This window comes from Erpetoichthys calabaricus, chromosome 5 (assembly GCF_900747795.2).
Source record: "Erpetoichthys calabaricus chromosome 5, fErpCal1.3, whole genome shotgun sequence".
Classification (NCBI taxonomy): Eukaryota; Metazoa; Chordata; class Cladistia; order Polypteriformes; family Polypteridae; genus Erpetoichthys; species Erpetoichthys calabaricus.
The window spans coordinates 1458601-1474801 of record NC_041398.2 but is presented as its reverse complement, the minus strand read 5'-3'; the positions used below and the strand labels follow the sequence as shown (position 1 = coordinate 1474801).

General features: G+C 42.7%; 2 protein-coding genes across 2 annotated transcripts in view; both read left to right on the top strand.

Moving 5' to 3' along the window:
- LOC127527846 (gastrula zinc finger protein XlCGF7.1-like) overlaps window positions 1-2522 on the top strand; it is a 67844-nt gene extending 65322 nt beyond the window's left edge. Inside the window, exon 2 of the mRNA XM_051927986.1 lies at window positions 1795-2522. Within this exon, the coding sequence (XP_051783946.1) occupies window positions 1795-2510 (716 nt within the window). The 3' untranslated portion in view covers window positions 2511-2522. The remainder of the gene's footprint in view (window positions 1-1794) is intronic.
- The window catches only part of LOC127527841 (tripartite motif-containing protein 16-like), a 514766-nt gene that overhangs the window by 123921 nt on the left and 374644 nt on the right, over window positions 1-16201 (top strand). The gene's annotated exons all lie outside the window — the stretch shown is intronic.

Sequence of the window (16201 nt, the reverse complement as noted above, 5' to 3'; positions counted from 1 at the left end):
CTCCACATTTCTAATCAAATAAAATGTTCAGTTAGATATTTGTAGCCGTCGACTATGACAAGTCAAAAACGAGACAGTCTTGGTGAACACCTCAGGTTCTTATCTACGAACATAAACATCTTTGCATGTTCTAATGACATTCTGGTCCTCCTGTCATCCAGGACGTGTGCTGCCGTACTGAACAGACCCTCGCTGTCTCCACTCGTATAAGGAGGGCACAGGTAGGACGACGACTTTTGTTGGTCCTCCAGAAAGCCAATGGCCCAGCATCTCTTGTGGTATAAGGTACACAGAGATAAAGATTCACCTCTGATGCTGCGGACTCAAATATCGTTTTTATCTTTATTGACAATTTCTTCATTCAAGTTCTGTTGGCAGGAAGTTTCTTTGATTTCTCGGCTGTCGTCTGTCGCTCCTTGCGCGTCTGTGTGGTCGAGACACCAGCACTGAGCAGTTTATGTGTTTGAGATTTGCAATCATCTGTGAAATACATGTCCGTGTACCATTGTTTAATTTGGGGGAAAAAATCATTATGATAATAATATCTGTTACAGAATTCATAATTGTATAGTGACTATTCACGCTCAATGCTTATTATTTTATTTACGTCTAATAACTAGACTCGCACCATTTTACACAACAAGCCAATAACAGGGCTGATTACAATTTCTAACTAATCGACGTCCACTTGTTAACGATTTATTTTTATGTGCCAGCTCATTAAAAACTCTGCATCCCTTTCCTCCCATCTACCTACACATTCACTGAAAAACTAATAAAAGGAATTTTAGTCACAAAATCTAATGCCTGGTTAATTAATTATACACATAAATCAGTCAACAAACACTCACTGGCAGATGGAATCGTGGATCTAAATGATCTAGAAGGTGACATCTTCCAGAACTGAAAGTGGCTGGTTGTCCAGGCTTACGAATTCCACTGTTTTTGCTGTCTCAGTAAGTCTTTGGTGTTCTTGCTGTCAGTATTATAAGGTTGAGTTTTCTAAGAGCTGCCATTATTGGAGGCCGAGTGAGAGTAGGTGACTGAGCTAGACTAAGCTTGATGGTCGCCTCAGCCTTTGAACAGCTTGTTCTTCACACCAGTCCCTTTTGTGTTGACTTTTTGGATGCTGAGTAAGGTTTGTATTGTTGAAAGTGTTGGCAGAGAATCTTTCATGATTGACTTTTTTTTGCACATATATTACAGACCACAAATTTGTTATCTCTTGTAGGAAGTCATTAAAAGTGTTAAACTGGCAAGGATGTGTTTCTGTATTTTGGTAATGTTGGAAATTTGTCTTGCATCCTTTTTATCAATCAAGATCAGATGTTAAGATCAGCTAATTTGCTGATCATCGGTCAAGTCATTTGTAGTGAAGATTGGCTGATTTTGATTTGTGATTGATTGATCAGATCAGGCCTGTCTTTCACATATGAGAGAGAGGTGGAGAAATTGAACAGACAGCAGCAGAACATGGAAAGAACAAGCATGGAGTGGCCATACCATAAATGGCACCTCAGTATGAGGAAGGAACTCCAACCAGTGTGCCACCACTTGTACTGTTTCATTTATTTTAAAAGTCAGGTAGTGATTAGGAATTTGGACATCAAACCCTGAAGTTGCAGGTTCAAATTCAACTATTGACACCATGTGACCTCGAGCAAGTCACGTGATCTGCCTGTGCTCCAGTTCGAAGTACAAAAGAAATGTAACCAATTGTGTCTCAAATGTTATAAGTCGCCTTGGATAAAGGTGTTGGGGGAAAATATAGTTAAAATGTTTGTGTTCTTTCAGATTTACAGAAGAATGGCAGCTTCTCTCCACCTTCATTTGGTCAGGCCTCTCCTCAATACAAAGAGAAAGGTATGAAGAAATCAGCAAGAAGATCAGAGATCCTGACAGCAGCCTTTTTGCAGTGCAGTTCTCTCCCTGCTACTGGAGTAACACATACAGAAGCCATCAAAACTGATCAACAGCAAGTGGAGAAAGAAATCCAAATTCACACTGGAAAAAAATGCTTGGAGTGTGGCAAACAATTCACACACAAAAGTGATCTTAATAAGCATATGAAGTTTCACAGTGGAGAAAAAACATATTGTTGTCATGAATGTGGTAAACTGTTCTCTAGGAGAAGCTGTCTTCAGAGGCACAGAAGAATCCACACAGGAGAAAAACCTCATTGTTGTCCAGAATGCGGCAAGTCTTTCTCATTTATAACCTATCTTAATATCCACAGAAGAATACACACTGGAGAAAAACCTCATTGCTGTCAACAATGTGGTAAGTTGTTCTCAATCAGAGGCAATCTTCAGAAACATAGAAGAATCCACACAGGAGAAAAACCTCATTGCTGTTCAGAATGTGGTAAGTTGTTCTCGTGCAGAAGCCATCTTCAGAGTCACAGAAGAATCCACACAGGAGAAAAACCTCATTGTTGTTCAGAGTGTGGTAAGTTGTTCTCATGTATAAGCAATCTTCAGAGGCACAGAAAAATCCACACAGGAGAATAACCTAATTGCTGTTCAGAATGAGCTGAACAATTTTCTGACAAATTCAGTTTTTAAAGGCACACAGAAATTGATACTGGAGAGAAGCCATATTGCTGTTCTTAATGTGGAAAAAGGTTTTAAACATTACCTCTTTTAAAGTTAACACACAAACTCCCACTAAAGCAAAAATGCAGTATGTATGTTCTGAATGTGGTAAATGTTATACAAGCCAGAAAGGTCTTTACAGACATGCCAAAATCCATACTGAAGAATAACCTCATTGCTGTTCTGAATGTGAGAAACGATTCTTATATTTAAGTACACTTCAGTGCCACATCATACTGGAGAGAAACCTTATTGTTGTCCTGATTGTGATAAGCAGTTCTCGCAACAAAGCACCATAAAAAGTCACATCAGACGTCACACCAGAGAGAAACCTCACCGTTGCTTGGAATGTGGTAAACAATTCTCACGCCTTAATTCTCTGTATCAGCATACAAAAAGTCATACTGGAGAGAAGCCTTACAGTTGTACTGAATGTGGAATGCGGTTCTCATATAACAGTTCTCTTCAGTTCTCTTTCTAGTAAGAAACAAGGCTGTTTTGACTTTGGCAAGCTTTTCTCAGACAGCACGACTGCTAAGGATCACATGAGAATTCACTCTGGAGAGAAACCTTATTGCTGTCCAGAGTGTGTCAAATGATTCTCACCTCCAAGTGCACTTAGGTGCCACAGAAGGATCCACACTGGAGAGAAGTAGTACATCTGTTCTGAATGTGGTAAAGAGTACTCTTCCAGAAAAAGTTTTCAGAGACACACACAAAGTCATATTGGAGTAAAGCCTGTCCAAGAAATGACAAATGATCTTTCCATTGGATCCTCAGCAACACAAACAATTTATTGCAAAATTTGCTTACCCTTTTTAAATGGCCACCATTTGTGTCCGTTTCTCAGAGCCCCGTCCCAGCCTCTGGATCAGCTTCAGCCTTTTCTAGTCCCTTCGTGGTCGCCAATCTGTTGTGGAGAAATCTCAGAAAAAAACGAGCAGAGTCTTCAGAAAGGCAGTCAGAATTTAAGACTTTTTTGCACAGCATAGAAAACAATTGCAGAGTACATAAAGCCTGTCTCAGTTCATGAAGTGAGCCCCGAGTGTACAGAGCGCCCCGAGTATATTATAGTTCTTATCTCTACGTGCCCCTCTTCCAGACTGGGTTCCCAGCATGTACTGTATGGAGGTTCCCATGATGTTGTCCCCTCTCCGCACCTTTACCAATAACAATCACCGGGTGTCCCAGACCTTCTCATAATAATATCCTTGCCCCTGGAGACGTGCCCATAACTGTCATCTTTTCATAACAATGTTTTTGCTGGCAGGACATATTTGACATCTGGCGATAAGCATCAGCTAATTACCCCTTCTTTTATTTTTAAGGCCTAATCCTGGGCTGCTAAGGTCAATGGCCTTTCAGTTGAGGAACAATTAAATTGAAATGATAGGGACCCATAGATAAAAACTAACTAGACTGGACTGCCTAATTAATAATTCAATAAGTGATTACTTCAATAAATGATTACTTATTGCACTAGCGTCTTGTAAGGCTAAAGGTAATGTAGTAAGCGGCTGTGCCAGTGAGCGGGTAGCACACATCTTCACTGATAAGGGCTACACTGTGAACAACCTTGACATGACACAGGGCTTCATGCTTGAGAGAAAAGAAAAAAGCTTTTAAAAATGGCTTCTTTAAGTTCACTCATATGTACTACTATATCTTATTATTATCTATTATCACTAAGCTATGTAAAGAGATATTGCAAATGCTACTGTAAAATATATACGTGCTTACTAATATAAAAAGCCCATGAATGCAGGGGGCAGCAGCACTGTTAAGTCGTGGCACACAGCTGCCCGGTGGTCTGACGGAGGCCAACCTGCTGCTTACGTCATGGCACATGTTCAGGAAAAAGCCCCCTAGCTTTCAATATTCAACTCTTAAGTGCCTAAAGTGTTCAAAACTAAATAATATCATAATACATTGTGTTTAATTTTATTGCCTAAGCTATAAATGAACTCTAATGCGTCTCTTCTAAATGCCATTTAATTACTTATATATTTCATACACTAGCTTAAGAGCTAACCCTTTACTCACAGGCCTTACAGGCAGTTTATTTAGTTTTAGAACAGCTTGGCTCCTGCAATGTTTAAAACAAAGTTGGCCTGCTTGCTTCCTCCGAGAGCGCATGATGACCTTGTCTCACAGCTCGACTCGCAGAAACTCAAAAACAAAGCAAGTAAGAAGGACAGGCGGGCAAGAAGCCTCTCTAAAAAACTAATAGATGGATAGATAGAAATGAAAGGCACTATATGATAGATAGATAGATACTTTATTAATCCCAAGGGGAAATTCACTTACTCCAGGAGCAGCATACTGATAAAGAAAATATTAAATTAAAGAGTGATAACAATGCAGGTATAACAGACAAGATCTTTATATAATGTTAACGTTTACCCCCCTGGGTGGAACTGAAGAGTCACATAGTGTGATGGAGGAACGATCTCCTCAGTCTGTCAGTGGAGCAGGACGGTGACAGCAGTCTGTCGCTGAAGCTGCTCCTCTGTCTGGAGATGATACTATTTAGTGGATGCCGTGGATTCTCCATGATTGACAGGAGTCTGCTGACCGCCCTTCGCTCTGCCACAGATGTCAAACTGTCCAGCTCCATGCCAATAATAGAGCCTGCCTTCCTCACCAGTTTGTCCAGGCGTGAGGCGTCTTTCCTCTTAATGCTGCCTCCCCAGCACACCACCGCGCAGAAGAGGGCGCTCGCCACAAATGTCTGATAGAACATCTGCAGCATCTTATTGCAGATGTTGAAGGACACCAGCCTTCTAAGGAAGTATAGTTGGCTCTGTCCTTTCTTGCACAGATCATCAGTATTGGCAGTCCAGTCTAATTTATCATCCAGTTTCACTCCAAGATATTTATAGGTGTGCACCCTCTGCACACAGTCACCTCTGATGATCACGGGGTCTATGAGGGGTCTGGGCCTCCTAAAATCCACCACCAGCTCCTTGGTTTTGCTGGTGTTCAGTTGTAGGTGGTTTGAGTCGCACCATTTAACAAAGTCATTGATTAGGTCCCTATACTCCTCCTCCAGCCCACTCCTGATGCAGCCCACGATAGCAGTGTCATCAGCGAACTTTTGCACATGGCAGGACTCTGAGTTGTATTGGAAGTCCGATGTATATAGGCTGAACAGGACCAGAGAAAGTACAGTCCCCTGCGGCGCTCCTGTGTTGCTGACCACAATGTCAGATGTGCAGTTCCCAAGACACACATACTGAGGTCTGTCTGTAAGATAGTCTACAATCCATGCCACTAGGTATGAATCTACTCCCATCTCTGTCAGCTTGTTCCTAAGAAGCAGAGGTTGGATGGTGATGAAGGCGCTAGAGAAGTCCAGAAACATAATTCTTACAGCACCACTGCTTCTGTTCAGGTGGGAGAGGGATCGGTGTAGCATGTAGATGATGGCATCCTCCGCTCCCACCTTCTCCTGATATGCAAACTGCAGAGGGTCGAGGGTGTGACGGACCTGTGGCCTAAGGTGATGAAGCAGCAGCTGCTCCATGGTCTTCATCACATGTGACGTCAGAGCAACAGGCCGGAAGTCATTCAGCTCACTAGGACGTGATACCTTTGGGACTGGGGTGATACAAGATGTTTTCCAAAGCCTCAGGACTCTCCCCTGTTCCAGGCTCAGGTTGAAGATGCGCTGTAGAGGACCCCCCCCAACTCCGATGCACAGACCTTCAGCAGTCGTGGCGATACTCCATCTGGACCTGCTGCTTTGCTGGCACGAAGTCTCCTCTGCTCTCTGCTCACCTGGGCTACTGTAATTGTGGGTGGGGATGTCTCTCCTATGCTGGCATCAGCAGAAGGATGTGTGTCCTTTTAAAGTTGTTTCAGGCCTAAACTTTCATAGCTAAGAGCACAAAAGTAATAATAAAGCTCATTGATCCCTAACCAGAATTCTCAACACTTGCTTGTTGTCTTTTTCATTCTCCATCAGTTCATTATATCTGTTATACTGCTGAGTTTCTGTCCTGGTGACAGACCTTCCATTTTCAGGCCTTTATAAATATCAGATGCTGATCATCTTCTGTGTTGTTCAGTTCTCTTCTCTGTGTATCTTTGTGAATGAAGAGCTTCAGTTGTTCTTTTGAGATTTCAACTTCTGGCAAACCAAACTGACTTATTATGAAACAATTCAAAGGAAGAATAATAAAGCATCCTACTTTATGTCAATTAACAATAAATGTGTACTAACATTATTTATGAACAATTTACTAAAACAGTCTAACTTAAAAGAATAAGAACTCCTTTTGAAAATGTTAAATGTTTATGCTGCAATACCAGCACATAGTAATATATGCCAAGGTCAAAGGTCATCTTCATTAAGTTTAAAAGCAGGTTGAGAATACGTTTGTACCGCTGTGCTTGTGTTTGTGAGTCGTTTGTGTCAGGATGTGTTAACGTCAGTTGTAATTAACATGTTTTAGTGTTTACTGATGGATTGTGTATGAATGACTTAAGATGGACTAAACAACAAAGAGACAGCAGGTGACATAGCCATTAAATTACTGGATATAAGAAAACTGCACAAAGAACAAATGAATAGAAGAAGTAATAAGGGCATGTTTGGTGTCAGTCTAATAAGAACTCCTCACAGGTTTCAATTCCAAACTTCTCGCTGGATCTTCCTGTTCAAGTCAGCACTGCAGCACAACATAACATTGTGAAGGACATTTCATGAAATTCAGGTCTGGCGAGGCTGGGACTGACTGCAGAAGAGTTGGGCACAAGACGGGGACACGAAACTGCTGTGGGACCCACCGACACTGACTCTAACAGAAGGAGAATTTGGGACAGCCAGTCTAGATAAGTGCAGGCTTTCAGATTTATGGGAGTAGAACTGACGAGAACGGGCAACATGACAACACAGACACCGTCCAGGAGTGGGACTGCAATTCTGGGTGCAGATCTGTTAGGCCGATGCACAGACTTCTGTTCTGTTCTGTTCGGTCACCACACTGTCCTCCAATATTGGAATATTCTGCATAAGTGAAGCGCTTTGAATTAAATAAATGTATGATATTACAAATGACGTAGTGTTGTAGAACAAGCCCGTTGGACTCGGGTTTAAGGATGATAACAAGTTGAGATGCTTTGACAGTGGAGTAGCAGGCTGTCCCCACATTTATTTCTTTTCCCAGAACTGCGGTTCCTATCAATGTCATGAACATGTTATTAAATGAGCTGCTCAGTCTTAACTGGCAGAGTCTTCATATGGTGGTGTTTGAATGAGAGCCACGACTGCATGCTGCTCCATTCATGGTTTGTGCCCAGTCCTGCTGAACAAGAATTGAAAGAGTGGACAACTAAAAAAAGTGACATATTCTAGTTAAATAGCCAGAAACTTAGGGTACGTAATAATCCCACTGAGTCTGTGTTGTAATAACAACTATTGAACTCCTCACTGCAGAACAACAAGTTAGAAATGGTTACACGCAAAGATGGGCTCTCTGAAATATGGCAGATAAACAGTGAAATATGTCAGAGTTCCTGTAGGTATTCATGCATTCTGACACTTGCAAGAGACGCTGAAGCAAGAAAAATGGATCCTTTTATTATGGGCTGTGCAGCGTGTGACTCCATCACGTGATCAGTTCTGTCTCATTCAGAACTCCTCCACTTGCACCCAGTGCTGTCGAGACAGGCTACAACTAATGTAACTTGTTATAAGAAAACAACAAGGAAATCATATTCAATATCTCTCGTTCACTTAACCATAGGTGTTAAAATACTATTCAAGTTTAATTCATTGCTGTGGTGGACAAAAGCCTCATCATCTGGAGATTGTCAGACATTGTTGAGCATCTTTTAAGCATTTTTGTTTTTATGATATCTTAGGACGTGTAAGTAAAGTGTCGCCAATGTATTTATTTAAAGTGATAACACTCTCAAAATCACGCCAGTAAAAATGCTGTATTTATTGTTGGTATGGAAATCCATCCATCCATCCATCCATCATCCAACCCACTGTATCGTAACACAGGGTCACGGGGGTCTGCTGGAGCCAATCAGCCAGCACAAAATGATTTCCTAACCTCCTCCTCTTATAATAAACAAGAAGTCCCATTGAAATAATAGGCAGTTTAACAGGAAATGGTTTTGAGATATCTTGAAATGCAGACACAATTATTTTGAGATATTTGAAAATGTATTAGATATCTTGAAATGTATTGCAGATACCTTAAAATGTAAAGATAGATAGATAGATAGATAGATAGATAGATAGATAGATAGATAGATAGATAGATAGATAGCGTAGTTGGCAGGATTAGATAGATAGATAGATAGATAGATAGATAGATAGATAGATAGATAGATAGATAGATAGATAGATAGCGTAGTTGGCAGGATTAGATAGATAGATAGATAGATAGATAGATAGATAGATAGATAGATAGATAGATAGATAGATAGATAGATAGATAGATAGATACTTTATTAATCCCAAGGGGAAATTCACAAAGCTTCTGAAAAGGCTGCCACTCTCGGCAGTGCCTGAGTCATCCAATGATTATTATGAAACACAAGTAACACAAAATGTCTTTTTCTTAAATAAAGTGCACAAAATTAGAGAACCGCCTTTGAAAAAAATTATTAAAAAAATAATTAGTGAGAATACAATAAAGAAAGGGGCGGCATGGTGGCACAGTGGGTAGCGCTGCTGCCTCACAGTTGGGAGACTTGAGGTTCACTTCTCGGGTCCTACCTGCGTGGAGTTTGCATGTTCTCCCCATGTCTGCATGGTTTCCTCCCACAGTCCAGAGACATACAGGTTAGGTGGATTAGCGATCCTAAATTGTGCCTGGTGTGTGTGTGTGTGCCCTGTGGTGGGCTGGCACCCTGCCCGGGGTTAATTTCCTGCCTTGCGCCCTGTGTTGGCTGGGATTGGCTCCAGCAGACCCCCGTAACCCTGTAGTTCGGATATAGCGAGTTGGATAATAGATGGATGGACAATAAAGAAAGTACAATAAAAAATACAATAAAGTGTAAACACGCTCAAAGAACTATCCCCCCACCCCGCTGTGCAGAACAGATTAAATGTTTGTACAAGAACAGTATCATGTTCACATTTTTTGATTTTTTTGCACTTCGCCTGGTACTTAGCAACTGTCCTGCCTTTGAAGAAGTCTTCTCAGCTGGCACTGAGGTTGCCACCACTCCCAGGTGCTTCTTGGCAAGTTTGCTCAAAGAGGGGAATGTTGATGAATATTTTTTCCACCAACGTTTAGTGGATCCTGATCCCGAGGAATTGGCCTTTCTTCTGAGTACCTGCGCATTTCAATTAGGACATCAGTGCCAGTTGTCCAATGCTGCTGAGATGCATGGACTTCAACGTCGAATTCTGTCCATATCCCACCTTTTGCTGCAGGTGGGGATGCAGCAGCCCCTGCAGATGAGCTTGAAGTAGTTGCAGGAGCTGGCGGCAATGCTTGAGCTTGGTGCAGATGATGAAGGTGCTGAGGTCTGACTCACTGACTGCATTTCGGTGACAAGTCGAGCTTTTACAGGCTCAACATTGGCAGAGTCACGGAATCCCAGGTTTTTAAATCTAATGTCCAGGGAGGTGCTGACAGCAAGACCATAAAATGTTTCAATAGCCTTGAAGCGACGGTGACACTGCACTGACAGCTCAGCAGCTAACTTGCTACCTTTGCACTCAGAAGTTGCAGTGCTTCTCCAGTGGAATCACCTTTGAAAGTGAAACATGTTTCTCAGTTGATATCTCCCTGGTTGCTTCCTCAAATGGTCTCAGTGCATTGATGGAGAGACTGATGACAGACCATTCTTCCTCACGTAAGCAAAGTTTGCTCTTTCCAAGGAGACAGAGGACTGTGGTAACTGCCTCCTTTTGCTCAGACAATCTCTCCCACGTGTAGAATACAGAGTTCCACCTTGTCTCAACTGCTTGAATTAGTTTGTGATCAGGGAACTTCTGCTGCTTCTGAATTTCTTTGAGCTTGTCTGCAGCTTTAGTGCTGTGGTGAAAGAAAGCAACAATGGCACTGGTTTTTTGCTGAATCTCAAGCAAGCCAGGGTGAGCCTTGAAAGAGTCTTTCACCACCAAATTCAAAGTGTGTGCAAAACATGGGTAGTGTGCCCAACCTGCTCTGCGCACAGCAGCAACCATGTTGGCGCTATTATCGGTTACAACAGCCAGAATCTTGTCAGTTATGCCCCAGTCTTCCACGATTCTGGTTAACTGTGAACAAATATTGTCTGCAGTGTGTTGTCCACTAGGAACACAACACGTTTCCAGCACATATGCCAGCATTTGCCAGTTTTCATCTATGATGTGGCACGAGACTGTTAAATATGCCTCTGGGGCTCTTGATGTCCACATGTCAATTGTCCACACCACTCAATTCCTTTCTGACCTTAGAGCAGAATTCTTTATAAAGAGCTTTTAGTTTCCCCTCCATTAAAGATTTTGTACCGTGGGTCAAGTGTCCTCACGAAATTTCGAAAGCCGCCATCTTCCACCATGGAAAGAGGTTGCTGGTCCTTCACTGTCATTTTTGCAAGGCCCCTCGTAATCTCCATTGCTCTTGGGGAATCGGCTAAGTGAAAATAATAAAATAATGAAGTGTGGAACACATCTTGTAGTTTAAGTATAGTAGTCATCACAGTTAGCACAAAAGGGTAATTATATTCAATCAAATCTGAGCTATGTTATATTCAGTATATTTCTTTCAATTCCAGTAAGTGTATTCATTGTTATAACAATGGGATAATATTGTATCAAATAACACGTTAATTTTGATTAATTAATCACAGAAAAAATAATGAGTTAAAAAAATAACTTCGGTTAACTGCGTTCCGTGGTTCTGTTCACGGTGACTTTGAAAAATGAACACATAAACCCAAACTATTGACCTATTTGACCCGGAAGCTAGCACTAGCATCCATAATATAAAGGTCTTAGCATAATTTATACTTTTTGAGTTTTAACCACTTGCACTTTGAAAATGTAAAATTAACTAATGCTGAAGATGACAAAAATATTACTTTCACCACGATAATCTACCTGGATATTCTCTGCCAGTGTCCGCTGCCTCGGGGTTGGGGGTCTGCTTCTGTCGGGGCCACGTTGTGTTGGATTTATCACCTCCTTCTCTCCGTTTCTGTAGCTCTGCATTTTCTTTTGAATGTTTTCTCATATGCTTGTATAAATTCGTTGTACAGTAATCCCTCCTCCATCGCGGGGGTTGCGTTCCAGAGCCACCCGCGAAATAGGAAAATCCGCGAAGTAGAAACCATATGTTTATATGGTTATTTTTAGAATGTCATGCTTGGGTCACAGATTTGCGCAGAAACACAGGAGGTTGTAGAGAGACAGGAACGTTATTCAAACACTGCAAACAAACATTTGTCTCTTTTTCAAAAGTTTAAACTGTGCTCCATGACAAGACAGAGATGACAGTTCTGTCTCACAATTAAAAGAATGCAAACATATCTTCCTTTTCAAAGGAGTGCAAAGCAAGCAGTCAAAAAAAAAATCAATAGGGCTTTTTGGCTTTTAAGTATGCGAAGCACCGCCGGTACAAAGCTGTTGAAGGCGGCAGCTCACACCCCCTCTGTCAGGAGCAGGAAGAGACAGAGAGAGAGCCACAGAAAAACAAAGTCAAAAATCAATACGTGCCCTTTGAGCTTTTAAGTATGCGAAGCACCGTGCAGCATGTCCTTCAGGAAGCAGCTGCACACAGCCCCCCTGCTCACACCCCCCTACGTCAGCGCAAGAGAGAGAGAGAGAGAGAAAGTAAGTTGGGTAGCTTCTCAGCCATCTGTCAATAGCGTCCCTTGTATGAAATCAACTGGGCAAACCAACTGAGGAAGCATGTACCAGAAATTAAAAGACCCATTGTCCGCAGAAACCCGCGAAGCAGCGAGAAATCCGCGATATATATTTAAATATGCTTACATATAAAATCCGCGATGGAGTGAAGCCGCGAAAGGCGAAGCGCGATATAGCGAGGGATCACTGTATTACCAAATAATACAACTTGCCGTTGATTGATATTCTGCTTGAAAATAAAGCCACACACCACTCCTCTTTCTGTCTGCCATAATTTCTTACGCTCCGTATTGTGTGTGTGTGTGTGTGTGTGCAAGTGAGCCTGTTTGCTTGCCTGGTGCCGCTGAGTCATGTGACGGTACGTCATCGGAACACAAGCGACAGGAGGAGCAAAGGCTGTGACAATGACAGCCGGGAGAGCAGCAGCGCTTACTCAGACAGCCACAGTGCATTCAGGAGAGAAACCGAAACTAAAGTATCGATGGTATTGATCAATATCAATACCAACATTATTATCGATATCATCGATACTTGGATCGATCCGCCCACCACTACTGCACACTCTCACATTGTATGCAGCATTTTGGTGATAAGGATGGCTGAATTTTCACTTCCACCACCTTCTCCCTTTCTTTCCCTGCCTGGAGAGCCTCCAGTGCCTTGGTCCTGCTGGTTGGAGTCTTTTGAAACTTATAATAATAATTCATTACATTTCACCTCCTGGCTCTTGATTTGCAAAATGTAACTGATGTGTGCAAGAAAGCTTTGCTCCTACACTGTCTGGGAACGGAGGGACTTTGGGCGGGATTAGTGGTTCGGAAATAAATGCCTCTCATATTGTATGCGACATTTTGGCGACAAGGATGGCTGAATTTTCACTTCCACCATCTTCTCCCTTTCTTTCCCTGCCTGGAGAGCCTCCAGTGCTTTGGTCCCGCTGGTTGGAGTCTTTTGAAACTTACCTCCTGGCTCTTGATTTGCAAAATGTAAGTGATGTGCTCATGAAAGCTTTGCTCCTACACTGTCTGGGAACGGAGGGACTTTGGGGATCGCAGCCACATACTCCGCTGCTGTGACTCTCCTGGAGACGCACTTCTCCTGCTCACAAAGTGTTATCCTCCACCGAATCCTATTTCGTAAATGGCGACAGCAGGCAGGCAAATCGGTTCACCAATATGTAGCCAACTTAAGGGGCTTAGCCAATTTATGCAAGTTCAGAGACATGCAAGATGAATTTATTAGGGATCAATTGACTGAGCACATTAACAATCCAAATGTCCGCGACAAGCTCTTGCTAGAATCCGATGATTTAAGTCTATCACGGGCAATCCACATTGCACTTCAGATTGAGATCTCCTGCTCTATCAGATCTCTTTCACATCTCCTGCTTCCTCAGCAGTGACAGTCAAGCACTGCAGTGCACAGAAGACTCGGACAACTGCAACGAGAATCTCAGCGTGCAGCTCGCGTGACAGCTTCCTCCAAGACCCCAACGTTTTTGCGGCTCTAATTGTGACTGTAAATCACACTGTACGAGAGCGCAGAGCTGCCCTGCCAGGAGTCAGCTATGCCAGCTCTGTGATAAAGCCAATCACTTCGTGAAAGTTTGCTGTTCCGCTCCGGCATCGTCAAAACCTGTGACAATTTATAATGTGACATCTAGGCAGACATCTTTTAAAACCAGCACAGTAGAACTAGACAACGCCTGTCTTCTGCTTTTGCTAGATACTGGAGCGTCAGTGTCTCTGTTAAATCTAAAGACTAACAAGCCGTTTCTCCCAGATCTCCAGCTATCTGCTCCAGTCACCACTCTCTGTGGCTATGCCAGCTCTGTGATTGGCATTGTGGGTTCAGTTGAGCTGTCAGTACGCTGTGGTTCTAAGTGTCTTCCTCAATTCACATTCCATGTCTGCCGCCGTGGTGCCAGCCTCTTAGGTCTGGATCTCTTTAACAGCTTTGGTTTTACCCGTGTTGACACTAGTGGATCTGTAATTCTTAATGTCTGCTCCCCTTGGCAGCACAAGTGGCCATCAAGTGGCTGTCTCTCTGCCTTTCATCACCAGCCTTTGCTAGATGCCACTGTGCCTCCTGTCATCCAGCCACCACGCCGCATCCCACTGGCTTTCCGTGACGAGTATCTGCTGAGCTGCAACGCCTCCTAGAGGCTGGAATTATAGAACCTATTAATGCTGATCGTGGATTTCCAGTTTGGTTATTGCAAAAAAAAAGTCAGGGGAACTACGAATCTGTGTCGATCTAAGGGCAGCAAACAAGGCAGTCATTCCTGTCAAATACCCTCTGCCAACATCGGAGGGCATAACTACACAATTTGATGGATCTCGTTTCTTTACAAAGTTAGATCTCCGTCAAGGATATCTGCAGGTGACACCCCACCCCAGCAGTCGAGACCTGATTGCATTTGTCACTCACGTTGGGGTTTTCTGATATACTAGAATGCCATTTGGACTCAGTTCAGAACCGAGCTGCTTTCAGAAGATAATGTCAACCATCTTGGCAGGGATTCCAGGGGTTGTCATTTATCTTGATGATATAGTTGTGCCTGGTCCCACAACCTCTACCCATGATGAGCGTCTCAAAAGAGTGTCTTCAGCACTGGCCAGGCATAATCTCACTCTTAATGGTGATAAATGTGTGTTTTCTGCACCTTCAATTGAATTTGTGGCTTTCCGACTGTCTGCAGCTGGTTTAGCCCCACTCCAGTCTAACATGGAGGCAATTCAGAGAATTCCAAAGCCCACATCAGCAGCACAGGTTGCTTCATTTTGGGGTATGACTGCATACTATCTACGTTTTCTGCCGCAATACTCCTCCACTACTGCACCCTTACGTCAACTTTTGATAAAGATGCTCCCTTGGCATGGACTCCAGCCTGCACAGAGGCGTTTCAGTTACTAAAGGCTCACCGCCTGTGCTGGCACACTTTGACCTCAATAGTCCCACCTTAGTCACTTGTTATGCATCTGGAGCTGCTCTTGTGGATCTACTGTCTCAGATTCAGGAGGGGACTGAGAAACCCGTGACTCTTCAGGTTTTACAGCCAAGTGGCTCGATTCAGCTGCAGGATCATCGGTCCCTATGCAGATGGAGGACCCTGAGGTGTTACAACCTGCGACTGAAACCATCTCCAGACCTGAACGCATCAGAACTCGACCAGCCAGGTTCAAAGATTTACTTACTGATTTTCACAGTTAAGCAGACTTTAGAATGACACTTGGGTTTTGGAAGAAGAACACAAAAGAGAAAAAGAAAAGACTTGTGTACAATTTCAATGACTTCTGAAAGTTCAGACCTCATGTTATATTTATGTGGGAGTCACTGTATTTGGTGTGGGGGGGGGGGGGGGGGGTGTTATGTTTGCAATATGTACCTCTGACGACAGTGTGTTCTGGTTTGACGTAAAGTGTTTGGGGTGAGAGGGTGAGCTTCTGGCGGCATTACATGGGAAATGAATATGGGTAATACAGTGGGGCAAAAAAGTATTTAGTCAGCCACCAATTTTGCAAGTTCTCCCACTTAAAAAGATGAGAGAGGCCTGTAATTTTCATCATAGGTATACCTCAACTATGACAGATAAAATGAGAAAAAAATCCAGAAAATCACAGTCTGATTTTCAAAGAATTTATTTGAAAATTATGGTGGAAAATAAGTATTACGTTTGATCTGGAATTATGACATATTAAATAATAATTAATCTGACACATAGGAAATGAAACGCTGCATTCAGTAAGTACAATGTACACTAGTTAGCGTTTAATTTGACGGC